The sequence below is a fragment of the Triturus cristatus genome, chromosome 6, assembly GCF_964204655.1.
Source record: "Triturus cristatus chromosome 6, aTriCri1.1, whole genome shotgun sequence".
Classification (NCBI taxonomy): domain Eukaryota; kingdom Metazoa; phylum Chordata; class Amphibia; order Caudata; family Salamandridae; genus Triturus; species Triturus cristatus.
In genome coordinates, this window is record NC_140589.1 from 1633334594 (window position 1) to 1633362490 (window position 27897).

Sequence of the window (27897 nt, forward strand, 5' to 3'; positions counted from 1 at the left end):
GTGTGTTTCTGTTTCCACTTCAGGAGCTGTGTATGATGTGAGCCATTACAATGCCTTACTGAAAGTTTACCTACAGAACGAGCACAGATTCTCGCCCACCGACTTCTTGGCAAAAATGGAAGCCGCCAATGTTGCTCCAAATCGGGTTGGTATTCACTCGATCATTTCTGCACGGCGCCTCATGTACTGTGCTGTGAACGGAGCTCATGCAGCCCGCAGAGCGGAAACGCCCGCCTCTGTGCTCCGGCCTGTCAATCTGACAACCATGCTAGTTTGCAGGAGTGTGCATTGGTGTGGGGGAAATCCTATATAATACAATTTCGCGCAAATCTATTGTCATTTTCATTACTAGCCACTTTAACGCTGTGACTAATGAGCACAGGCAAGTTTTTCAGAACCCGCATAAGGCATTCACCTCACGTAGGTACCCTTTTGTAAGAGTTTGCCTGTGTCCGCAATGGGTTTCTCGATCCTGCTTAATGGAAGCCGATTGAAAAGAAGGCACATGATCATAAAATGGTTGCAAAGATGTATAGAGAGAGCGGAAAGGCATTCCTGAACTGAGGCGAAAAATATGAAAGGCAGCGACCCCAAATTCCCATTCGGATGTCGGGCACCTCCGAGTAGGCAGAGCACCCTTATGTAACAATTTTGTTGTCCGCTTTCTGGTTTCTTTGGGTGTTTATTTTTCTCGCTGGTCACATGATTTGTGTGCCGGACATCGACACGTGGTAAAGGCATGCCTGCATTCAGCAGGGCACCCTACCATCCGTGCCGTTTTGTGCAAGTCTTGTGTCTAGTGTGACAGTTCGGAGTCGGCGTGTGCTTAGTTTAAGCTAACCCTCCGCGGAGTTATTTCTCCTTTGCGAGTTCTGTGTGCGAGTCCGCCTCTTATGCACACAGGTCAGTTTAAGCATCCTGGTTTGGGGATACATCTGTATTTGCATCCACACTTTTTATTCCTCCACTAACCTGACGCACAGTGCACTCGCTGCCCTGCTCATCAGTTCGCCACAGACACGGACTAGGATTTGCCACTTCAAATTCAATATACACTCCCCATTAGTAGTCGCACCTTTTTTCCCTGCGTTTTGTGTTTAATGTACTCCCTTTTGCAAATAATGAGTCTACATTTTTTTTATTACAGGTTACATATCAAAGGTTGATTGCTGCCTTCTGTAACGAGGGAGATATTGAGGGTGCCAGGTACGAAACACAACCAGGCACATATTTGTCAAGAGATCCATTGTTGGTGTGATTTATGTAATGTTAATGTAGATGCAACACTTTCTATCTACTTTTCTGTGTAGATTTATACAGTAGTAGCTCTAGAAAAGAGATAAATGAAAAAAGTTAATGCAACCCTACTGTCCATTTTGTAATCTGTGCAGCACGTGCCACGTTTGGAAGACTTCACCCTTTCATTGCACTCCTGACTTTGATCACACCCACACTTGCAATACAGATTTTTAATGTTCATCAAGCAGTTTCACCAGTATTTTTGTATCTTGTTATTATTTACTCATCACTTGTTTTGTAAATGTTCTATATTTTTATAGGCATCCAACTAAAGTGGTCAGTCAGTATTGTCTTTTATCTTGCAGCAAAATTCTTGGATTCATGAAGAACAAAGATCTTCCAATCACAGAGGCAGTTTTCAATACATTAGTTACCGGACATGCAAAATCGGGGTAATGACGCATATACATTATATATATATATTTTTAAATATAAAAGCACTGCAGATTTCATCTATTAGATAGCACCGATAGCAGTTTTTCTTCAGTGGAAATAATTTAATTCAATTTGAACATAACTGAGAAGAGACTTAATACTACGATTAAAAGGCTTATGGGGCAAATCAAGCCTGTTATGTATTTCTGGTTGCGTCCTAGAGTATCTTTAACAAGGAGTTAACAACGATTGTTAAGAGTTTAGAATGAAAGTATTAGTAAAGAGAAGTTTAGATGTAAAATGAAAGTCGGTCATTGACATAATATGTTAATCAGGTAGATATCCCTCATGTTTTAAGTTTCATACCATATTAATAATTCATGTGAAATGTAAAATATTCTCTCAAATCTGCTGTAGGAGCATTAAAGATCAAATGAAAAACTGATTAACAATGCTCAATATCATTGCATAAATGGTAGGACGGAGCAAGATTTCACCAGGCTTCTTAATAGATTTACTAAACATAACCTATGTGAATTGTTGTGTCTAGATGCAGAGAAAGCTTTCAGTAGTGTTGTGTGAGATGATCTGTTTCTGCCGATTGCATAAATAAACGTTTGGGCAAAGCTAGTATTTAGTTTAAACATTTTAGATGTCAGTCCTGAAGCTAGAGTTCATATAATACAAAGTTATCTAAATTTCACTTTGGAAGAGGTACAAAACAAGTCTGCTTCTGCTCCGATTTACTTTTCAGTCTCAGAGGTTTCATGAAAAGATGAGAATTATAGTGATCTCTCACTATTTTGAAGAGAATATAAGGTCATTATCCATGGTGGCTTCAAGAACTATTGAACAGATATGTCCAGGTCCTTTAATGCATACCTTGACATATCTGTTCACTAATCACTTTGACATATTTTCAAGCTATCAAGTCAGTCAGAGGTGATCGAGCCAGATAATGATGGACTGGCAATGAAAGTGACCATAAATTTGTTTTGGACTACTCATCCATAGAAAATATCTCACTTCTCCTTAAACCAATAATCCACCAATTCACAGTGGGTAAGAATAGGCTTTACGTTGTAAAATTTGATGTAAAGTGAAGAATTAACCTCCTAAAATGAATATCCTGCTAAGATCTATATATGTAGTAAGTAGTCTGTGTCTTAATAAATCCCAAGAAGTTTATGGACATTGAAAAATGAATCAGAAAATTAATGTAGCAGGGGAAGAACCTACATATTAATTGCAGAATGGTTGTGGCAATTAAAGGATGTCTCGGTATGCCCGACAAATTACTGTAGAGGTCCAATACTGGTGCAAACTAGTTTTATGTTTATTTGTACTAAAGAAGAAACACCAAAGTGGGTTATGTTAGTAAATAATGTACCTGGAATACGAAACATAGTGTTGCTCATTATGTCAAAAACATTGGGCAAGATGAATCTGTCAAATGGCCTACTTTTGACCTGGAAAGTTTGAGAAGTACAGGTAAAAGTGTATTTTAAGTTTCAATCATATTATTGAAATTTTAAAAAGTACAATAATACAAGGAGTCCATATCCACCCACCAAGCCTGACTTCTCCCCTTCCCTCCCATGAACTTCCTAGTTCACATGTCTTTATCTCTAGTCGCTTCCTAGCACAGATTCCTTTATGCTCAACAATACGTTTTCCTAAGAGTGTTCAGTGTTGGCTTAATTCCTGCTGTTCGGGCTGATCTGCGTCATACATCAGGTCCCATAAATTTTGTTTTCTAAAATGCTTAACACCTTCAGCATCTTTGGGTATGTCAGTCCCTTGTAGTCTTTATTAAGATAGGTAAGCACTAAACCCCAACTTTTATTGAATTTGTTCCAAGTCCAGGGTGCCATAAGCCGTTTTCTCGTAACTTAAGAGTTGTCACAGCCTCTGCACTAAGAGTTCTGTTGTTCAGAACCATGTCTTTTTCCCACAGTGCTGATGTAATAGCTTTATCACAAACAGTAAAAAGGAGTTGGTTTTTCCTCGCGGAGAATGTGGGAATTTTTTTCCATGAAGAGTGACGCAACAAAATTACTTTTGGACATTTTTCTAATTCACAAGCAGTTACATGATAGATACACTCCAGTATCTCCTCCCACCAATTTAGAGATCAGGCCTTTCCTTGATAATGGTAGATGGGGAATGAAAGTGACAAACTTGCATTGTTTTGGGTTACTCATTCCTAGATAATATCTCACTTACTCCCGTATTGGATCTTTTATAGATTCACATGCTTGAATTCTTCTCCGTCGTCAAAGTGGGAGTCCCACGGTACCATTGTAATGTTAAACATAGCCTGGAAAGGTCATAAAGCCTACACCTATGTAACACATCTTTGTCATTTTAATAAAGAGACTGAACTTTAAGGTTCAACCAATCAGGTTGTATCACCCGCTAGAACACTCCTCTCAGGGGCTTCTGTCTCTCCGATTTTCCACTGCATGTCGTTTGAGGGAGTCTCCACTGAGCTCTGATCAGGTTAACTATTTACAGTTTTCAGCGAGCATTATTTCCATCTACCTTATACTATTAATTTCCAGCTGATTCCGAACTGACTGTGGGATGTCAGAGCAAGCAAATAAAGGTCTTTTTAGACGATGTTGGGACCTGTGGCAAGAAAAGACTTAATTCAGACGATCAGCACAAAGATTGCATTTAGTGCCTCTACCCATACCACAAAGGGAAAGATTGTAAGGTATGTCGTGCCTATTCCTGTAAAACCCTACAGGACAGAGAGAGGAGGTTACTGCCGTGGCTCCAGAAGCTCAAGTCTAGGAAGAACTCCGTTTCAGAGGATGACATTGAGGATTCTTCCTCATCCCCCTAGGAAAGCTTGTAAGAGGAAGAGGTCAGAAATACGTTCTCCTCCTGAGCCCCCCAGAAAATCTACTATAAAGAGCCACCATGGGTCTCACAAGGAGCAAAGTCCTTCAGAAAAATCTCATAGGGAACATAGTCCCTTAGAAAAACGTTCCGAAACGCATAAAAGGGCATGTTGTCTCTTCAGATAAGCCTAAAGATATCCAGGTCGGAGCCTCCTACACCCCCGATTTCCCACAAGTTCAAAAAACCTTTGTCAGCACTGTTGACTGAGAGATCGTCGGTAAGCCCATCACAGTTGACGAGGAAATAGTCCACTACGCCGTCGGTGACAAAAACAACTACAGCGGCGTCGACCATGACGACGGTGACAGCGGTGATGGTGATCGGATCACTGTTGACTACGACCACATCATCGACAATACAGCCCACGGCGCCCATCCGGTAGACTGTCAAATTTGTCTTTGCCTCATTGACGCAGACAACACTATCCAAGGCGAAATCAGTCCCATTGGCAGTACCAATAAAGACCTGCCAACTGCTTTGACGAAGACATCTGCAATGAGGGAAACATTTCAGGAAAAGCCAAAAGAGATGCAAAAAACAACTTGCCACCCAGTCATCTACTGGATGAGGATGATTCATAGGATGATGGTCCGTTACGGGTCGCACGCAATACGTCGAAGCTGCATGTAAATTACCAGCAGGACAATGATGAAGAGGGTGAAGACTATTCTGTCCATCAATATTATCCCCTTACATTACCAAGAACAGTATCAACAACCATATCAGAAGGATGTGGTATGTGTACCAAAGGCATTGGTTTCAGACTTGCAACTGATGCTACCGGACTACCACAAATGTTTTCCGCCTATGACCTCTTCACCCAGGCAGGCAATTTTGCCTCAGAAGACTCCTCCAGGGCAACCCTCTACTCCACAAACCCGAGAAATTTGCCAGCAGTCGCCTCCACAAGGTATATCCCACAGTTTACGACAGTGGGATGTGCATGATACCACGTCTTTAGATGATGAAGGGAAGAGGAGGAACTTAGTGATGTCCTCACTAAGTGGAATGATTACCTCATTCCAACACAGTCGTCCCCAATTCCACCACCACGTTCTCTCCCTGAAGACACAGGAGGTTTCCGTAATCTCCTGGAGAGAGCGGCAAAGAGGTTTGATCTTCCCATGTGGGCAAAGTAAACTGATTGTTTCCTATATGACTTCAAGGAACCTTTCAGGAAGGGCATCAGGTTATACCCATCATACACTACATCTGGGAAGAGGGGATAAAAACCATGAAAATCCCAGCCACAGTGGTTGCAGTATTTCCACTCTTTGACAGAAAAATATGAAGCCCCTGAAGATTCTCCCGCCTGCCTCATCGGGCAACCAAAACCTGACGGTGATCACTCAAGCGGGCCAGCGCCATTCCAGAAATCGACCTGTGCCAATCTTATCGCTCCCAAATAAGAAAGGTAGGTACATTGACATTATTGGCAGATGCTACTTATCAATGTCAGCAGTGCAAGCAACAAATTCTTTGGCAGAGCTCAGAAGAGAAGACTGCCAAATGTGGACGGACATTGCACCCTATCAAGTTCTTCTCCCCGACGTTGTAAAGGCCAAAGCCAAAAAGATCTTCCAGGAGGGAGAGTGCGCCTCCTCCTAAATAATCGACTGCACCATAGACATTGCGTCCACAGGTTTACAACAACTGGCACGCTCAGCAGTCCTTCGGAGGCAGGGCTGGCGAAGGCCACCTTCTTCGGACCAGAGGTGCAAAATAAGATCCTGGACCACCCATATGACGGTGAAGCCCTCTTTGAAGAAACATGTTGATGACACTCTCCAATCAATAAAAACAAACTCCGATACCTCCCAAAAAAATCCTTTTCATGGCGCACAAGGGTGAGGCCAATTCTCCTACAGAGAAGACTACCAACAATACTGGTACCCTTCGTACCAAGCTGGGTCACAACAGTTTTGCCTGCAGTACCAGCACCGGTAGCCTCAACTAGGTAAACCCAGAGAGAAAAGTTGGGTCGACAGGGAAAAGATAAAGGACGTCCACAGTGACAAACTACAGGCACCGGCTACACCCCTATCCCATGCAGCATGCCTCGGAGTCAAAATATCCAATCACCTGCACAAATGGAAGATAATAACAGACCAGTGGGTGCTACATCCCATTCAGTTTGGCCTCACACTAGAATTAATTAAAAACTGCCCCGAACCCGCCCGAAGTCCCTACAAAAACATCTGCATCTTCTCCGGTTAGAAGCAGAACATGCTGAGCAAAGGGATGCATATTTTCATGTCCTGATACATCCACGCTATTTTTTTTATTTTTTAACTTTATTTATGATTTTGTTTACAAGAAAAAAAAAAAGACAGCTATACATGGCATCAAACAGGCGCCGGGCCTCCACTGTTACACCAAAAGACTCATACATAATATTACGATGATGGTATCAGAAGTACAAGCGTCCGATGTTATAGACAGGCATGCCCACCCCTGCAATGCAAAAACCAATTCAATACAGAGTTCAGCGAGGGTAACAAAGGTCCGCAGGGATCCGGGCACAACAACAATACTGTCGGCATTCCCCACCATAAAGAGACCGTCCCCACTTAGGTATGGGCCACATATACAGTATCCCCGCACATGAGCGACGACCCATCCAGGGTGAAATCTCCACCTTGCAATTAGCCAGTCACAGGCAAGCCAGCAACATCCCTCTCAGCATGCTGTGAGAGAAAATACCCCTGCAGAGGACCCCAGATATCTTTCGGCTTGGATGCCCTTGTAAGAGTTTCAACAAACAAATGATGGACGGAATGCTGACAATGCAGACATTCTCCCCCAGTCAAGAGATCTGGGTTAAATCCATCGTTCTTTTGCCCACTACGCCACCCCAGTTCAGACATGGCCATATGCAAATCAGTCTTGACCCTGTGCCTCATGGGAACAGTCCAGCCCGAACTGCCAAGCCATGTCTTCCCTGGACCGGAATCAAGCATCCTAGGACCGGTTTCTGGCTATCAGCCGTCATCAGCCAGGATAGCTTGACTCCAGTGGCGTAGTGAGCACGGGTCCCACGTCTGGGAATACCCATCCCACTTAGTTTCAGCATAAATAGTCATCTGTTCCTAACAATACATCAAATCTGCCATCCAGGCCTTAAATTTCGGGGCTCGACCCCCTGCCCCATTTGCACGCCTTTCTATGTTTGGCTATGGCGATAAATTTCCGGTATGCCACAGGGAGCCGAGCAACATATCCCAGAAAAGCCACGAGTGGATCCCTTTCCAGCGCGCCACCCACCATCTGCTCAAGGGCATCAAAAACTTGTCCCCAATACACTCCCACCTCAGGGCACTCCCACGCCAAGTGTAGAAACCCCGCCCCAGGCCGTCTGCATCTCTCACACCTGTCATTATCCGCCAGCTTAAACTTGCATTTTTTAACAGGTGTGTAATACAGTCTCTGCACAAATTTATAATGAATCACCCGCAGTCGGCAACTGGCCGAGATTTGACCCGTTTGAGTACAACAATACCGCTATTGTTCCTCAGTAATATCCCGTTGTAGGTCCGCCTCCCATTGCACACGAGCCGGACTAATCTTATTTGCCTGATGTGCCCGAATGTCCCGGTACAAACCAGACACCAGATGCCTCTCATCCTTCGATCCCAGCAGTCGATGTAAAGGAATGAGAGGCGCCGGTTTCCCAGGAAACTCCGGGAGCACCTCCCTCATTCCCTGACGCAATCGCACATAGAGAAACACCTCCAACGGCGTGGGCTGTAACCCTTGGAAAAAATGGTCCACGGAACGGAACTATTCCTTATGAAAGAGATCTCCCCAGGTGCTAATATTAGTAAGTTTACAGAGTTTGAGGAACCCAGTCTCCTGTAGAAGACTCAAACTGGGATGATGGGTCAAGGGAAGCCTAGGGGAATACAGGAAGGGCAACGCAACTGATTTTGTTATCCGATGCCACGCGTCTACCGTGCCAGAGACCGTAGTAGGGGGGTCCGACCTGGCACGCATAGGGCCAAATATCAAACCGCTCAACGGTACTGGATCCGCCAGCCAGTCTTCCACTGCCACCTGCGGCATGTATCTAGGAGGATGTACCCAATATTACACATAATGTGCCTGGGGGCTCAAATATGCCTCAAAATCCAGGACATCAAATCCCCCTTGGTCATATGGCTTCGTGAGCGTCGACCACTTAAGCCTCGGCTGCTTCCCACCCCAGAACAGCCGTAGCAATTTGGAACGCAATGTTGCAAAGAAATAAGCCCCAGGATGATACGGTATATTCAGAAACAAATATAGGAATTGTGGTAGGATGACCATTTTTATGAGGGATGCTCGTCCCGCGAGCGAAAGCGGCAAGGATATCCAGCGTGTAACATTATTAGATAGACTCGTAATGGCGGTGCCATAATTGAGCCGTATTGTGTCCTCTTTATCCCTGGCCACCTGAATACCCACATAACGGACTTCTGCGTCGCACCACTCTAAGGGAAAGTCGAGCGGGAACTGCGGAACCGCCGGGGTCAAAGGGAAGACCTGAGACTTGCCCCAATTAATCGTGATGCCAGAGAGCCCGCCGAAGACTATAAACTCCCGCAACAGAGGGTTCATGTTCTGCTGTGGATCCCTAATATACAACGTTACGTCGTCCGCATATAAGGATATTAGGAGCGGACGTCGACCCCATCGAAAAGCTTTGTCATGAAGGAATTGATGTAGCCGGGAGGTCAGTGGCTTAATCGCTATAGCGAATAACAGTAGGGATAAGGGGCACCCCTGCCGGGTACCCCTGGAAATTGCAAATGGCTGGGAAGAATGACCATTTATCAATATCTTAGCGGTTGGCTGGTGATACAACAATTTAATCCAGGATATATAGGGGAGCAGAAAACCCATACGTTGTAGTACCCCGAACAGATAATCCCACTCCACAGAATCGAATGCCTTGGTGGCATCAAGGAACACTGCAGCTAGGGGGAATTCGGGTGCCACTGTCTGAATCAACGAGAAAAGCGTACGTAAATTATGGGAAGTCGCTCTCCCCGGAACAAAGCCCGACTGATCCGGGAGAACGAGCTTTTATAGTAGGAGCCTTAACCGGTTCGCCAACACTTTAGCCAGTATCTTAGCATCGCAGTTCATTAAAGAGAGAGGCCTATAGGAGTCACACGATCTAGGAGATTTGCCCGGCTTCAATAAAGACGAAACTAAGGCTTCCCTCATGGAGGGTGGGAGTATCCCAACCTCCAGAGACTCCTCATAGACCTCCCGATGCACTGGAGCCATGATATCTATGTATTGTTTATAAAACGTTGCGGGTAATCCATCCGAACCCGGCGCACTTCCATTTTTTAATTGCATAACTGCCTCCCGGATTTTGTCGAGCTGAAAAGGCAGACTTAAAAAACCCGCTGTGTGTCACCTAGCCACCCCAAGACAACGTCCCCCAGATAGCCATCCAACTCCACCTGGCCTTGCCTCCGGGATGTATAAAGCTGTTTATAATGATTAGTAAACGTCTCAAGAATCTGCAACGATTCACGTTGTAATTCTCCATCCAACCCCTCCACTTCCAGTACATGCGACGTGAAGCGGGGACTCCTAGTTACCTCAGCCAGCGCTCTACAGGGGCGCTCCCCTTCACCATATCTCCGCGCCACCCAGTACTTCCCTTTGAAATTACCCTCCCTCATGGCCGTGTCCGTATACTCCGATAACTTCTCACGGAAGACTTGTTGCACTTGGCCTGTCTCCCCCTGTGCCATTCGCCTCTCCAGCGCCCGTAACTCCTGCTCCAGACACGTCAGCGTCCTTTGCAAGGCTCGAAGCACCCCAAAACTCTTGGAAATACAGTACTCCTGTATGGTCACCTTGAACGCTTCCCATATGGACTCTACACTGTCTACGGAACCCTTATTTCTAGAAAAAAAATCCTTTATTTCGTCGCCCAATTCAGCTTGGAAAGCTGCATCCAAGAGCGCAGCGCGCTGCAGCCGCCAGCGGGGCCGTGGTTTATCATATCCTGGCGGGATCAAGAAAACCATAACTGGGCAGTGATCTGAATATGTCCTGGTTAGAGGAGTAACCTCACAAGTGGTGGAGCATAGCCCCCTCGAAAGCAAACCATAATCTAGGCACGCCCATGTACTAGTACAAGACGTGAAGTACGTTCCCTCTCGCGCCCCTGGGTGTGCGTGACGCCAACTGTCAACTAAGCCCCCTTCCTCCAATATCCCCTGTAGGACCTCCCGCGCATGAGTATAGTGATGCACCGCAGTATTGGAACTATCTACAGCCGGGTCAAGGGCTATGTTGAAGCCCCCCCCCCCCCTCACCCCCCCAGATCACATGAGAGGAGCCAATGGGCAGAATTGTACCCCAAACAGTAGCAAAGCACTCCGGAGTATCCACATTCGCGATGGTGATTGAATCAATACCCAGGCGCCCCCATATAATAACATAGCGCCCCTGTGGATCCAAAATGGTACCCGCCAGCTAAAAGGGAGTCTGCTTTTTGACTATTATGTCCGTCCCTCTGGCATAAGAGGAGTAAGAGTAGAAAAACCTGTGACTCGCCCATTTACCAGCACGGAGCCTGGGTAGAGGTGTGTCTCCTGCAGCTATGCCATCTGTACCTGCTGCCTATCAAGATATGCCAGAATGCGCCTGCATTTACGCAGATTCCCTGGACCCCGGACATTCCATGACAATATTCTCAATACATATTTGTTATCCGATACCATAACTCCAACCCATCAGTGCACAACATGCACAATACAGACTCCGGCTTCGCCAGATCAAAGCGCACACGAGACTCAGCGAGCGCCCCACACACTATTCGAGCCATGACATGTATACCCCAAAAACCTCCCTCCCCCTCCCACTGAAGCATCCCAATCATGCCAGTTGTCCAAAACCCACCCCCTCCCTACTTCTCAACAACTTACATTCCAAAAGGAAAAACTCTGCCCTTTTCCAGGACAATAAGATAAAACCTGCAAACAGGTAACAATAGTCCCACATAAACATAATGGGGTACACCCTTACGAGGGAACCTTTGCCAGGTGGCGCACGTGAACCTCGCGTCCGACCAGAGATCCCGAGTAGGCCGCAAGGATGTTCAGCTACTGTGTCGGATATAATGTTCCAGGTCTTGACAACCCCAGCGCTCCGCACTCCCTCTGCGCCCCCAGACACCTGAATCCCTTATTATCCAGCTTTTTTAGACACAGTCTACAGTCTGAGTACACAGCAAAGAGAGAGCCCCATCAATATTAGGAAACAGCAACACATTATTTTAACTGTAAGTCCCATGCCACAACTCCAGTCATTCTACATCCGAAGTTGTTGCCGACGGAGGGCCGTTGCGGACTGGCGATTTTTTTTTTTTCTTTTGTTTTTTAAGTTGTTTCAAAAAATCTTCCGCCTGTTGAGGCTTTGTGCAGAACGTTTGAGTCCCCTGATACGTGATACGCAGACGGGCAGGATATAACAAAGCATAGTCAATTTGAGCTTGCCTAAACTTCTGCTTGACTGCCAGAAACTTTCGGCGCTCCTCCTGAAACTGCAATGTAAAATCCGGGAACATTGTGAAAGATACACCATTGTAGTGCAACTCTTTTTTCTCCCTAGCCACTCGCAACGCCACATCACGATCCCTGTAATTTAAGAGCAGCGCAATGATAGGGCGAGGCGAATTTCCAGGGGGAGGCCTCGGTCCAAGCGAGCGGTGAGCTCTCCCCACTATGAAGTGGGACGACAACAGCTCCTGGCCCACCACCGCCATTAACAACTTTTCAATGTAGTCCATCTTGCCCATATCGGTGCTCTCCGGAATACCTAAAACGCGAATGTTATTCCGGCGACTCCCCGCCTCTGTCCTCATTCTTTGCCACTATGATTTTCAATAGCTTATCAAACTGCGCCGTCGCACCCTGCACCTGATTGGTGACGTCCTCAACCTCCGATATTCAGAGCTCGGCCTCCGTTAAGCGAGTCTCATGGCCCTCTAATTTCCGCGCTATGGCGTTCATCCGCGACGTTAGAGTGTCCATTTTGTCCACAATCATCGTGAAGCCCTGCCGCACCTCCAAGAAAACTGACGCCACATCAGCGCCTGGGGAGCCCTGCGACCCCGTTGGCAGTTCTTCCGCCTCACCGACAGCTTCTGTCTGCTGTTGCCGCATATGCTTTTTGGCCTCAAACGTGAGCCGCGGCTGGCGAGCGTCCACCTTCCCCATCTCAACACTGATGATATCTGTAGCCAAAATGGAGAAGCCCTTTGCTGCTCAATCACACCACAGGGCGAAGCGCAGCTCCGTACCCGACCCCCCCCCCCCCCTCCTCCGCAATCAGTGCGGGCGTCACAGGCTCCACGGCAGGGAGGCCGTGGTCCAGCAAGCAAGGCCAGCGGCCACATCTGTCCCTCGCTGCTATCACAGGCAACACGTGTAGACCGTCTGACCACTCCGCCCCACCGATACCATGCAGTAGCTTACTGCACACCTTTGCGCCGTCCACCACAGAGCGAAAACCGAAGAGAGGAGGGGGGAAGAGGTGAGACCCCACACCACCACTGCTCTCAGCAGCGAGTCAATCCACCCGAAACTGCACCAGGGCTCCCCATGTCCCAGCTTCCAGTAGGCGGGTCAGCTAGACTGCAGGCATGCTGGTGCCACACTCCGAAGGAACTGCCGGCAATACGTCCCCAGCACTGACCCGCACTACCAATGTCCCATCTCTCCAGCACTCGGTTTGTAGGCTCTGCACGCCAGCCCATGGGACCATACAATCACCGCTGCGCATCTATGGCCCCAGCTCTCCACAAGTACCTGTCTTTGCCCCGAGGGGATGGTAGTGATATCAATGCGCAATATGGAGGCCTTCAGCGGAAATGAAATAGCATGCTGAGCCCGCCAGCACCCACCTCCGTCGTTAGGGCCGCAATACCCTCTGAGCTGGCACAATCACAGCAGTGATGAGCACTCGTGGATCAGGCACCTTTCGCCAGCAGCTCAGTCATTGCGCCATCCGCCTCTGTCCGCCGCTCACCAGCCGCACCCCTCAGCGCCATCCCCACTCAGCAGAGGCCTACCTGCCTCGTGGGCGCCCCCGGGGTCGCGTAGTCACCTCGGGCCGGCTACCAGCTCCAGCGCGTCACCCGGTGCAGCCGGGCGAGACGCATCTACTACGCCAGCCACCTCTTATCCACTCGGAGCGCCCCAGGGCAGGAGCCAAACGATCCGCTCCTGTCGGGCCTCATAGTGCTGTGAAGCGGGAGACAATTGCATCCAGGAAACAAGGATAAATGACGAATAATGGTAGCTGAACAGCGGGAGCCTCACGAGATGGCGGCCATTCCACCTGTGCGCCACCTAGCGCCCCTGATACATCCACACTATTGAAAATATTTAAGATTCACAGTAGCCTGCAGCCATTATCAGTTCAAATTCCTCCCATTAGTCCTTTTAATAAGCCCCTCCTAAAGTGCTTGGCACTAGTAGCGGCATCCTTAAGGCAAGAAAAGCACCACGTCTTTCCATACCTCAACGACTGGCTAGTCAAGGCACCTTCCCAGCAGTCCGCATAGAAGTCAACCAACACCTGCCTACGCCTTTTCAGCAAAAGTCAACCTTTCAGCCATCCAAGAGAATAACTTTCCTAGGGCCTACACTGGATACAGTACTGAACAAAGCATATCCCCAACCAGAAAGACTGGCAAGATTGCTGCTCTTGACCCATCTACTGCAAAGAACGTTACTTTCTTTTTGCCATTACAAATTCCTGTTAGGGGTGATGTCCTCTTGCATTCCCTTGGTTCCATTCTGCCACCTGCGAATGCAACAGTTGGATCTAAACACAAGGCTCTTTCGATTATAGCATCCATGCCACCTCAGGAATGCACACAGCTCTATCTTGGTTGACCCAAGAGGTAAATCTTTCCGTAGACCGGTCATTCATACCCCAAGCTTACCGGTTGGTCACCAACACAGATGCAACCTTAGAGGGCTAGGGAGCTCATCTGCCAGACCTCCAAGTCAGCAGCAAATAGGAGCCATCTCAGCTGCTTCTTCGCATCAACCTGCTAGAACTGAAGGCTTTGCATCTATCCTTGCAAGCCTTCCTGCCACGGATAAGAAAATCTGCAGTGCTAATTCTCACAGACTACACCACGACTATGCACCATACCAACAAACATGGTGGCACAAGGTCTCAAGCACTATCCCAAGAGTCGCAGAGAATTTGGGAGTGGTCTATCAGTCACTAGGTGAATCTGAAGGGAACATGTGCCCGGGAAGCAGAATGTCATAGCAGACACTCTAAGCAAGATGAGAACTACTTTTCACGAATCGGAGATGAACCTAGATGTCCTGGAGGAAATCTTCCATCAATGGGGCAGACCGAATCTGGACTTGTTCACAACATTCCAGAACTGGAAATGCCAGTTCTACCCAAGCTACTTTTTGGAAAAGGACAAGGGGACACTGGAAGTGAGAAAGGACCTAGGGTATAAGTAATTTCTACAGGAACAGTGGTCCCTTAGAAGAAGGCATATAAAGTAATACTGCAATGAAATACATTGATCTCTAGGTTTAAATTCACAATGGAATATATTATTTATTGAATCTAAAAAAATAAAAATAGAAGTGGGACAATATGTAAGCAAAGAAAATAATTTGGACTGTCGGAACTCGGGCATTGATAAGTATGTGGTTAAAGTACAAACAATGAGTAAGCCACAATAGCATAGTGTCTTTTCTCATTTTAAAAATGAGCGAACAGGTCAAGTCAAGGTACTCAAGTCGACGTTTCAATCAATAACAGGATAGGGGGATCATCATCAGGACACCACAAGTTATGCCTGAGAGAATGCCTAAATATGAGTATACATGAATGCCTTAAGAAATAGTCAATACATGACTGCAGAGAGTAAAAGGAACAAGGCCTGAGATACTTAGTTAAATAATGTCCCAGATAAGAAATTGGTGCTGAGAATCTGATGGGCCTGTACTAGCCCAAAGCACCTTTCCGCCAACCTCAGGAGTAATAGCTGGCCGAGAACAGCCCATAAGAGAGTTGAAAAGAGCCTTAAATGCACCATGTTGTATCGAGATACAGAGGCCTGAAAGCAGTCCACGATAAGCAACTACCAAGTAAAAGAGCAGCAAGCGGCACAGCACACATCTGATGATTTCCGCGAGCTGTCATCGGCTTTGCTGCTTTTGCACTTGGCAGCTGCTTATCGTGGACTGCTTTCAGGCCTCTGTATCTCGATACAACATGGTGCATCTGAGGCGTTTTCGACTCTATTACGGGCCGTTCTCGGCCAGTTGTTACTCCTGTGGTTGGCGGAAAGGTGCTGATGGGCCGTCATATTCTCAGCACTAATTTCTTATCTAGGACATTATTTAGCTACGTATCACAGGCCTTGTTCCTGTTACTCTCTGTGGTCTTATATTGACTATTTCTTTAAGGAATTCAAGTATACTCATATTTAGGCATTCTCTCAGGCATAGTTTGTTGTGTCCTGATGATGATCCCCCCCCCCCTATTCTGTTAGGGACTGAAACATCTTCGACTTGAGTACCGTGACCGGTTCATTTGTTGTTTTCCCTCTGCTTTCTCGCCGCCTTGGAACATGATGAATTAAACCATCTGGGAGTTGAAGTAACTAATTTGCGTGCTGGAGCACTTAAGAGTTCACCGACTTTAGTGGAGATTAAGTTAAAAGCGCTGATGACTTCCCCCGGTGGGATACCTGGAGGGATACACTGTGCTAGTTCTTTGGCGCAGGATTGTCTTACTTCACAATAAAAATCATCTGGAGAGATCTGAGAACATTGAAGCCGTTGTCTACCGTCTATTGGTCTTGGCGTACCCTTGGTTACCACCCTACTATTTCTAAGTAGTAGGGAACCACGCAAATTGGATACAGAGCGGATTAAGGTCACTGTAGGGACTTTCCAGAATAGTGAAACCACAGAATAAAGTCTGTAAAGAAGAAACTAAAATATAATCTATAAAAGATCCACTGCCTCTCCCTTTAAAAGAGGGGACAAGAGCTTTACTGTGCGGGTCAGATAAGGACATTAGTGACATCAAGTCGAATTCATTTAATAGATTGTTCAATAATTCTCCCGGAGTAAGGTGATCAAAATGGAACCCCCTCACCCGAGGGCAGCCTAAGTTAGCAATACTTGTGGTCCTAGGGTCTCCACATGGGTGGATATTAAAATCACCCAGGACCATAAAATTATGTGAAATAGAGCTACAGGACTGCCTTCTATATGAACCCAACATTGTAATGTTACAAACACCTGGGGGCATGCCACCGAATTATAAAAATGTATAAGACCCAAACTAGTGGCCCCCCGTTTTAATGCCAGAGCCTGAAGACCTGGGCTTGATGACGACACAACCTGGATCTGGCAATCTAATGCCAGAGATATATAGATGACCAGACCACCCTTGGCTCTGCTACCCACCGACGGAGAAGCTGGAACAAAAAAAGCCTTGTATCCCTCCAGGAATAAGCTGAAATCCGCCTATCACGTTTCTTGTAAACAGATCACACTGAATTGTTTCACAAATTGCAACCAGATAGGATCTTGAAACTTATAGGCCAAGCCTGCGATATTCCACGATAAAATATTATTATCAAATAAGCGAGGGACCCCATTTCTTTGAGCTGGGGAATCCTGCGGTTTGGGATCGGACTCTGCGGCAGACAATGTGGGGCTCGTAAGTCAATCACACTTCTCCAACATGGCTAATGAAGAAAATCTATTAAGTAGTTCCAGAGGGGGAGGGGCGATATACTGTCGACCTGGGTGGTGTAATGAGTGTGCTGCAGGTGGGGGCATTTGTGCATATGCAGGAGGAAATCTTTGTAACCAGCCATCTGGGGGGGGGGGCTTCCATGTTGGTGTTCCTAAGGCTATACCGTGATGTATCCGGTTTGTAAAAAAAAAAAAAACCTAAAGGTAAAGCCCTAACAGAAGACCCAGAGCTAGGAGGAGAGGAATAAGGGTCCCTGAACAAGATCCTTTCGGCGAGATGTGGTCTATTAAAATTTACAATAACCTAATCATCCATGCCAGTTTTACGAGAGCTACCTATCCAGCTAACTCTATGCACCATAATGAGATTTGTTGCCACCCTTGATCCCACAGTGGTATTATTTGATATTGATAGCCAGTGGAGTACTTTCTTCTTTAACTGTCCAAAATCCTCTTTAATTCCCGATGGAAGAGGTTGAACATTCCCCAAAACCACTACATAAGGGGTAGATTCAGGCGGTAAATGAATAACTGGTGGGCACTGTGACTGAACCTCTTTACTCCCCTGCATCTGACCACCTGAGGGTTGTCTTTCAACCTGGATCTGCGCCTGTGCAGGCATATCCCTAATCTTGCATGGGCCTTTGCTCGTTGTTACAGCCCCCCCCCCCCCCCCCCCCCTTACTAAAGACTGCGTCTGTGGTTGGGATCGTGACTGTTCAGAGTTATTATTAGACACATTTGTCAATGAAAAAGTCCCTTGCAGTGCTCAGTCCCGGGATATCCCTTAACCCTCCTGTTAGAGAAGGTGGTATTACACACTGCTAGTCTTTTCTCAATCTGAGTCAACCTCTCCAGGATCGGTCCCAATTTTAAATACAACATGCTAATCATTGCTACCTGGAAAGATTCCAGAGCCACCCGTGGTTGGGGCTACTGGAACGGGTGCTGTAGGCTTGGTAATAAGGTTGGGTTTAGATTTCTTCGCTTTACCCCCAATGGCTTGTGATTTCCTTTTAGTACCTGCACCAAGCCGCGTATTCCCCTTAGCGGGCAGGTGTACGTTTTCGCTTCTGGTGACTAAAGTTGTTTCCATTGAGTTAATAGTTGAACTACCTACAGTCCCTTGTGGTGGATGGAGTTCACTACCCCCCTTATTACTTATTGTAATAACAGGAGAAAGGGGCCTTGGCATAGTCTTAGGAGGGGCTGTTAACAAACTAGAAGACCCAGCACCAACCTGTGAGCCATCATCAATCCCAGAGCATATAGGTAAGCTCAGAGATTCCCCTCCGCCAAGGACACGCGAGTGTCATCAAGTGGGGGATAAGAGATACTAGTTGGTGACCTGGAGACACATCTATTAACCAACTCAATCTCCTTGTCTATTACTGCTGCAGCCCGCTGCAAGAAAGAATCCATAGTAGATACTGAGGGGATGGTACCAGTCTTTGCCCTTGCAGTGGTTGATGCTGTCTTGCATCTAACCATGGCTCAGCAGACTATAAGGCAAATGCGATGAATACTGCAGTCCCAATTAGAGATGACAAATGGACAGTCCTGGGGTCGAGAGGCGCCCGTGGCACAGCACGATCAATCCAACCACATGGACCACAGCCTTTCACGTTAAAAGAATCAGTGCAACCAGGGGCCAAGACCAAACTGTAACAAAAGTCAATCCTACCTCCTCCGACGCTGGAAGTTTCACAAGTAGAGGCAGCTACAGGATATGGATGCAGCTCACAAAAGGAACCGGGAACCAAGAAAGTAGGCCCAGCCCAGCCTCGGCCCGGGCGCGGCCTGGGAATGTCCGCAGAACGTCCCACGCTAGCGTCCTGCACAGCGGATATCCTGGCCGCGTTTTAAGTGCCTTGCGTTGGCGGCATGCGCGCCGCGTGTGCAGCTGGGCGATGTGGTCCAGTAACAAGGTATCCAGCAACGGGCGGTAGCAAGACTTCAAAAGGCTCCCGCGTCAACAAAGTAGCGAGTGGCAGGCTGTAGCAACACTTCAAAGGCTCCGCACATTCCCTATCTAGAGCCTCTAACTGTATATCTAGCACTGAAAGCCTTTCATTTTTACCTCCTACGGAAAGTTGTCTTAGTCCGCATGAACAATATGACAGCGTTGTACTATGTACAAAACAGGGGGACATATTCTCTGCAACTGTCACGCTTCTCTCAGACCATTTGGTGTTGTGCAAGTCATCACAGAGTTCATGTTCTGGCAAAATACCTCCCAGGAGTGGACAATCAGATTGCCGACCTCCTAAGCACAAGGCGGCATCAAATACACTAGTGGGAATTTCATCCCTGGGTTCTCCTTCCATACTTTCAACAATGGGGATTTCCACAAATTGATCTGTTCCCCAGCTCCAAATGCCCAAACTTCGCCTCAAGGTTCCCACACCCTCTATCCAAAGGCAATGCCCTATTGATGAACTGGTCGGGGATATTCGCCTACGCTTTTCTGCATCTCCCTCTCTTCCAATTTCTGATTCGGAAGCTCAGGCAAACATCCCTCACACTGATTCTAGTAGCTACCACTTGGGCTGGTCAACCGTGGTTCATGACACTTTTAGAACTGTCAGTAGTTCCACATCAAAAGCTGCATATCCGTTCCAGGATTCTCATGCACAACCATGGAGAAGTCAGACACCAAAATCCCAAGAGCTCAATCTAGGGATTTGGCTCCTGAAGTCAAAATTTGCCTATCTCAACTTGCCAAACACAAGGAGATGATGAACGGAGCGCAGTAACTTTTCAGACACTCAACCACAGTCCGGTCTTGGTTGAATCCATCCTCGTTCTTTAGCTCACTTCGCGACTCTAGTTCAGACCCAGCCATCTGCAAATCGGTCTTGACCCTGTGCCTCATGGGAACAGTCCAGTCCGATCTGCCAAGTGTTCCCTGGACCGGAAACAAGCATCCTGGGACCGGTTTCGGGGTAACACCCCTCATCAGCCAGACTAGCCTGAATCTAGTGGCAAAGTGAGCAAGGGACCCATGTCTGGGCATGCACTGCTAACTTAGAGCGAACCGCTGCAACATCTGCTGTTTAGCCACCGCTTTGGGAGACCTTTAAATATCTTTTATTCTTCTTAGTTAAACATGCAGTCAGATATCAGCCAACACGTTTCGTTCCAACTGATGAAGTTCCTCTGTTGGGAACGAAACGCATTGGCTGCTGTCTGACTGCATGTTTTACTAAGAAGAATAAAAGTTAATTAAAGGACTCCCTTATAAGCTTGTGGACTTCGTTTTCCTGGTGCACGTTCCACTATCAAAAAAAATAAATCTGTTCTTGGTATGTAGAGCTGTAGATTCACATGCGCCCTCCCACGTCCCTGGGCACCTGTAGTTGTTACAATTCTCATTATCTACATTACATACGCATGAACATCTCTGTACTACACTCACTTACTCCATCTCACTCTCTTGCGGGAAAACAATCTTAACAATGGAGTCGATGGGGGGCGTGGCCAGCAGCATGGTGGTGTAGACGTACTACACGAGAGCTCCGCTGGCCCTGCTCGTGATCCTGGTTACATCCTGTGTCTCTTCGCCGTTGAAACGGATATTTAGAAGGCCGAATCCCGAAGGAGTGTAGCGGAACCGCCACCGAGACCTCCACCTTCATCCTACCTGAGATCTGGGCAGATTTCTGACATCCGCGGCTGGATTGCGGCCGCTTCCAAGATGGCGGCGCTGGCGCACTGAATTGAACCCGTCCCCGGGGCCTCGCTGAGCGGCTGTGGTGACCGCTGGAAGACGACCCGCGAGCCTGCTGCGTGGATCCCCATCAGGAGTGAGACCCTCCCTGCGGTGGACGGCGTGGCGAGACGACCCCCCAGGACATCGCTGCAGCAGTGAGGCTGGCAAGTGGGGCAACGCTCCGAATCACGGGGGTGGCGTCAGCGCCAACACGACGGGCTGCATCGGACTCCTTCCTAAGGCCCTGACTGGTGAGGAAGCGGCTGATAATTCATCACTCCCCTGGGATGGCCTGCCCTGTATGAATGACGACCTCCCACGCCTCCTCCGACCCACGCAGCAGCTGCCCGGTGCATTTCCCGCTTAGGAGGTGGCTCTGGGGTTAGCGGTGAAGATCTTCCGCTCTCCCCCCTCGCTCTGACAACATACGCTGTCTGCACCCGCCTGGCGGTGGTGAATTCCCGTGTGCGACACCTTTGACTATAGCGCTGTATGTGTGCCCCACCCCACCTGTTTGGACTGCCATACTAGCGCTGAAGCACTGAGTTGTGCTTCCCAAATCACCCTTGGCGAACCGTCCTGTCCTTGAGGATTGACTAGGGGGCACTGCACCAACTCCCTACAGGCTACGGGAGTGCGCAGACTGCATGCGGATTGACCGCCTGGTCACGAAGGTGGGCGTGCTCTCCCCGTGGCTTTGTCACCCTGCTCGGACCCCTGCAGGTCTTGGAATCTGGCCACGTTGCGGCACTGTGGAGCCGGGGACGGAGCTATCTGGGAGGGGCGCTGATATATCAGATTCGGCATGTACAATGAGAGAGCCTTGAGGGACTCAGCTAGCACATATCAGCCCTGCTTCCTGTGACATGCTGCAGGTCGCTTGGCCTCATGCGACTTATCTGTCGGCCCCCCACCTCCGTGAATTCTCCCCTCTTTGGACTGGTTGACGGCGTTTGCAGAGGTTTGGATCCCCTGACTGCGGAGCCCTCACTGGGATCACAAGATGGCGTCGTGAGTGAGGGTGCACGCTTGGTTTGCTCCCGGTTGCTTTCTTGCTGTATCCCCACATTGCCTGGAGAGCCTCAGCGGCAACTTGTTTGCGGTCTCCGCCGCAACAACCTCTGATTAAGTTGACGCACAATCCGCGCCATAGCGAGAAACCCAGCAGTCCTTGCAGGCGACAGCAGGACTGTCCCCCTCCAGTGTGTGTCCACCATGGCAAAGGATAAAGAAAATGATAAAGAACCCCGTCGGTCCCGGCAGGGCAAACTGGATCGTTTCGCCAAAGCGCTACCAGCTGCGCAGGGTGCGGAGGGTGGACCCGCCTCCCTCCCGGATAGGGCGTCCATTCTGCAGGGTATCCGGGAGTCCAGGGAGAGCTTGGAAGGGAAGATAGCAGAGGTCTGCTCCGAAGTGACGCTGCTGCGTCACGATCTCCGCAAGGTCTCAGACAGGGTGACCGAGGCAGAACATCCCATCTCGGAGCTGGAAGATACTTCCCAAGTCACACGAAAAGATGTTGCGGGGCTTCTCTCTTCTGTGGCAGAGGTGGCCTGGAGTGTGGATGATGCAGAAAATCGGGCCAGGAGCAACAATCTTCGATTTGTTGGATTCCCTGAAAAAGTGGAACTGAGTAATCCAGGGCACTTCCTTCTGACCTTCCTGAAGGATCTGCTGCCACAGGCGCCGTTGTCGACTTGTTTCATAATAGAACGAGCTCACAGGATGCCCAGCTTTGCTCTGCCGCCGGGGGCTCCTCCACGACCCCTAATAGCGCGCTTTCTGAACTTTCACGACAGGGACTTAATACTCGGAGAAATCTGGAAGAAAGTAGAGGTCCGCTACGAGAATACTAAGGTGATGGTCTTTCCAGACTATTCTCGTGATATGCAGAAACAGAGACGGACTTTTGATCAAGTTAAAATCAAACTGCGTGCCATGGGGATCCAATATATGTTTCTGTTTCCAGCCAAACTGAAGGTCATTTTCCAGGATGATAAGCTGTTTTTCCAAACTCCGGAGGAGGCGTGGTCCTGGGTGGAGGAACGACCGCAACTGCGAAGGCCACAGCTGTCAGGCTCCACCAAGTCCCCACTCAAACGAAGGGTACGGTCCCAAGACAGGCTTAAGGACCAGCGTCGGAGGCTGGGTCTACGGCCCAAGTCGTCAGCCGGGGGAACACTGGGCAGAACCCTTCGATCCGGAGACACGGACACACTCTTATCGGACTCTGGAGACGAGGTGCGTCGCTCAAAGTCAGCTGATCCTCTGCAGGGACTGGAGGATACGGGCCACTCCGACTTGTCTGAGAGAGATGACTCTGATGGGGACACCCAGTGCCCATCCGCTCCTGAACAGTATCCTGCGACTGGATGTGACGGATCAGGCCCTCCAAGTTCCAGATGACCAGCCCAGACACCCTCCTGTGGAAGGCAAAGAGACTTGAGGGGCGGGGCCCGCTGGCCGCTGCCGGACAGTAAGACTTTCCTGAGCTCCAGTGGTTCTCCACTGGTTTACCATTGAACTGGGAAAGTGATTGGTGTGTTTGTGTGGGTTTTTGATATTGGGTAGTTAATTGGGAGGGAGGGGCGGCGGGATAACAGACCTCTTAATGGACGATTTGCTCCAAAGTTGTCATGTTGACAAGTGTGGGGGATGGGGAGAACGTCAGAAGAGAGTAGGGTGGGGGGGCTGTTTTCTTGGTTTGAGTATATTTTGGAGATTTTTTGATGGGAAAGGAGTTAGTTTGATTCAACCATGTGCTCACACTGTTGCACAGAGCGGGGAAGGGGGGCACATTCCTATCGAACGCAGACACTGGGACGGATTTTGCTAATGTACTACCATGCCAGACGATGAATATACAGTAATGACATAGAATGTCAATGGTTTGGGTAATAAGGTGAAACGGAGATTGGCACACGCGGGATTTACCAAGGGCTCCTTTGGGGTAGCGATCCTTGTTAGGAAGTCCCCGCCTTTTCATGTTACGCAGACGTGGGTGGACCCCGAGGGAACATATGCTGCGGTCATGGGGGCTTGGAACCACAGGACTTATTTTCTAGCTAGTGTCTATGCACCACTTCGCCTCCAACAAAGCACGTTTGACAAATTGACTAACCTCCTCTTGCACTCTGGCCCCGTCATACACATCCTTGGAGGAGACTTCAACAAAGTATTGAATCCCCTGCTGGACCACTCCTTAGCTCGAAGAGACACCCCAGATATCACACCTCTGGCCCTTTTTCTAGAGTCACTGGGCCTTTCTGACCTGTGGCGACACCACCATCCGCTCCGGCGGACCTACTCTTATTTTTCTGGAACCCCTAAGGTGGTCTCCCGCTTGGACTACCTTTTCGCTCCGGCAGTAGAGATGCAACGGGTGGCCGACATTAACTACCTGGTTAGGGGAATTTCGGACCATTCTCCCCTGCTCATGAAAATGGGTGGTGGAGGTGGTCAAAGGCTTCCGCAGTGGAGGCTTAATGCGTGGGAGCTGCGGGACGAGACTGTCGCTGAAGAGCCCAGTGTTGATTCCCAGCTATATTTCACTGAAAATGAAGGGTATTGTCGATAAAGGACCAAGAGATTATCTATACCGCTCCGGAGGATATCGCGGGGGCTTTTGAGCGCTATTACAAGACTCTTTATGGAGCCCACATCCACGCGGAAGACTCTCCGATACGCCAATACCTTCAGAGTATTGACATGCCCACCCTTACACCCAACGAACGAGATAGCCTTGAAGGCGACCTGACACTGGCGGTAGTTACCGAGGCCATAGGTCACCAGAAAGCAGGTAAGACTCCGGGTCCTAATGGCCTGCCGAATGAATTTTTAAACTGAACACTGCGTTGGAGTCGATACCCATACGCACTATCAACGAAAGGAGGAGTCACTTTACCTTGTGACTGGAAAGACTTCTCCGAAGAGTTAGGAGTGAGGTGGGAGGAAAGACGCCAGTACATAGACACTATTAGTTTCATCTCTGCAGTGTGTGTCTGTAGTGAGATTCTGGAGCAAGGAGGGAGTGCGAGATGAGAGGCACTAGACATGAAGAAGGGAATAAACGTGATGGTTATTATTAGCATAAAGCACTGCATTTCAACTACTCAGCTCCAAAAAATAAATCGCATGTTGCGCTAATGTAAAAAGCTGGTTATTTTTACCCAAATGCGTGCCACTCATTTTGTCACCCTAAGAATGATAAAAGGTAAAGACCTATTTGCTTGTGTTTTAATGAGTTACCTGTAGGCTACACATAAAACTTGCAAGCAAGCCCTTCTTCATCTGAGCTATCGAACTCGGCAAGGGGTCATTAATTGGATAGAAAAAGAGAGCTGTCTCACAAAAAATGGGATGAAATCTCCGCTATATCAAAAATAGGTTTTGAATAAATATTTTTTTTTTTTTAAAGTCTTGAAAGTATGATCTCTTTACTAGGCCAGCACATGACTTTGTTGATAGCAGTGTGCAGTGAAATGCAACAGAGACAGACTCATATATGTGCTTCCTGACCCTGGGGCAATGCCTACGTCACTGGTCCTCAGTATTTGCAAAATAGGACATGATAAACCCAATAACATATGTTCAATTTTAAAAAGAAATAGTTTTTGAATACTTATCCATCAATAGTTATTGATGGTTATATTCAAGAGCAACCTCCAGAACACAGACCTCGCGTAAAAAGACGACTGCATAGAGAACCTACAAGTTAAACCTCCTACATGGTAACTGCTGTGAGAGGTGTCTGGAGTGTTGCCTCTGACTCAGCGGAAAGTTGTGTGTGTAGTTTTTGGAGTCTGAATGGAGTGAAAGCACATATGTTTTCAATTAATGGAGAGGCAGCAGGGGAGGGGTGGTGCAGGCGCGCGCCTGCCGCGGCTAAAGTGAAAGCACTTACACACTGATAATCCCTCATCGCGATCACTCTAAAAGCGAAAGCGATCGCGGTGACGCACGCTAGGGATGCGCTTGCGCGCACAGCAGCGGGGGGGGGTATGGTGCTGAATGCTGGCGCAGGAAAGGCAGATGGCTGAGCGAGAAGGGAGGGGTGAATGCGGGGAGCAGCTGTGCGCGTGCACGCCATCGTGCACTGAAGCTTGTCGCCAGCACAAAAATGTGGGTAGCACTTTCTAAACCCACCTACTAAATGTTTTACAGAGCATCGCTTATGCGATAGCTCAGGCGAGACCTAAAAAGGAGATGGTTTTTCCCTTGTAGCGAGTGTGGTCGATGGTCTCAAATGGGGTTAGCTCCCTCACTCCAGCCTCTTAAGCTGTATATATCCATACATTTCCTCTTCAGGAAGCACAAACTCTTAAGTGTCTTGACATTTTAGGCGTGCCCTTGATGCACATATCTCAATCTAATACTCCCTTTCTCTGTGCCTCACGTTGTCCAGTACCATCAGAGTATAGTGTGGTACTGGCGCTACTACGTACGTGTTACTCACCTTTTGTTCCTTTGAAGCAATGCTTTTCATCAAATGGACATGCTCTCAAATTTTTGTCTTTAAAGCACCACAATTTATCAGTTTCCCCACGAGACACTTCGCAAGATACTACATTTAGTAGTCTTGATAATAATGCAAGGAATATGGGACCTCATTCCCATCTTCCAGGGTATCTAATGCATTACATCCAGCCATTTCTCAGTCTCTTGACCCCCTCCCCACCTGCATCTCAATATGAAATCATTACTAAAGGCTTGCAAGCTTGCCACGTCACTCATCCTTGGATTTGGTAGAAGTGTATGAAGGACGTATAGTATTTTATAGAGGACCACAAATTTAAGGACTGCTATGCGCCTGACCCAGTGCAGTGTCCTTCTGTGTGCCACGATGCTGATGTGATAGTGACAAATCTCTATAAGGTAGAGTGTTTCTAGCTTATTCCCAAGCAAGACTCTGAGGGATCCTTACAGTATTTGTTGCTGGTGTTTTTATTGCTTCACAAAACCATTGTAACAGAGAATGTGCTCACTATGCTTGGCCATACACACCAATGCCACTTGAGTTTGACTTTCACACAAAAATTGAGAAATATATAAATGTTGCTTAACCGCCAGAGCTTTGCACTTTGGATCTGGGAATCTAGGTTAGGGTCCCGGCATTGGCTAAACATCCTTTGCAAATCACCTAATCTTCTGTGGTTATAATAAAACTAATCTCTCCCTGCGTAATGTAATCTGGCACTGATGTAAAGTGTCCCATCACCCTTGGGTCATTTTCCTGCTATATGAAAATGCAAAATATGTATAAGAAGTCCAGAATGCACCACATTGTTTTAGCACAACAACGGATATGAGGCCTTAACTCCTATTCTGTTGCAGAAGGCGTTTCTCAGATTTGCTAAAAACACTGGTATCAACACCAACATTTTACAGAACCCTTGTGATTTTAGCGAATGGATGCCACATACCAGCACCCAATTCTGAAAAGTGTTCCAGCTCCAGACTCCACTGTTTCACCATCTGCCACTTTTAATGCTGGCAGATGGTGATCAATAATTTTACCACAGTCCAGTATCGAAGGGCATGGTCCAGTTCCTGATGGTTACAAACAATTGCTGTTATTACATTAAAGCATTGTCCTGCCTCATATCCATTCAACCAAAGTACGTCGTGAAAGTTTGCCATTCAAAAAATTGGGTTGTGTATCTGAACATGTTGGGAAGCACGGATATAAGAACATGACGTTCTCTGACATTTATTTTTCCAAGTTGAGCATTGGTCTGAACCCCAGGAATTGTACGCCCCACCAGCGACCAACCGAAGATGGTAACTGCCTTCATCTATCACTAGTGTTGCCAACAGCCCTTTTGATTTACTGAGATT

The 27897-nt window shown here is 47.8% G+C and overlaps 1 protein-coding gene across 1 annotated transcript in view; it reads left to right on the forward strand.

The window, feature by feature from the left end:
• LRPPRC (leucine rich pentatricopeptide repeat containing) overlaps positions 1-27897 on the forward strand; it is a 665201-nt gene that overhangs the window by 86343 nt on the left and 550961 nt on the right. Inside the window, exons 4-6 of the mRNA XM_085612780.1 lie at positions 24-145; positions 1148-1206; positions 1605-1691. Of these exons, the coding sequence (XP_085468906.1) occupies positions 24-145; positions 1148-1206; positions 1605-1691 (268 nt within the window). The remainder of the gene's footprint in view (positions 1-23; positions 146-1147; positions 1207-1604; positions 1692-27897) is intronic.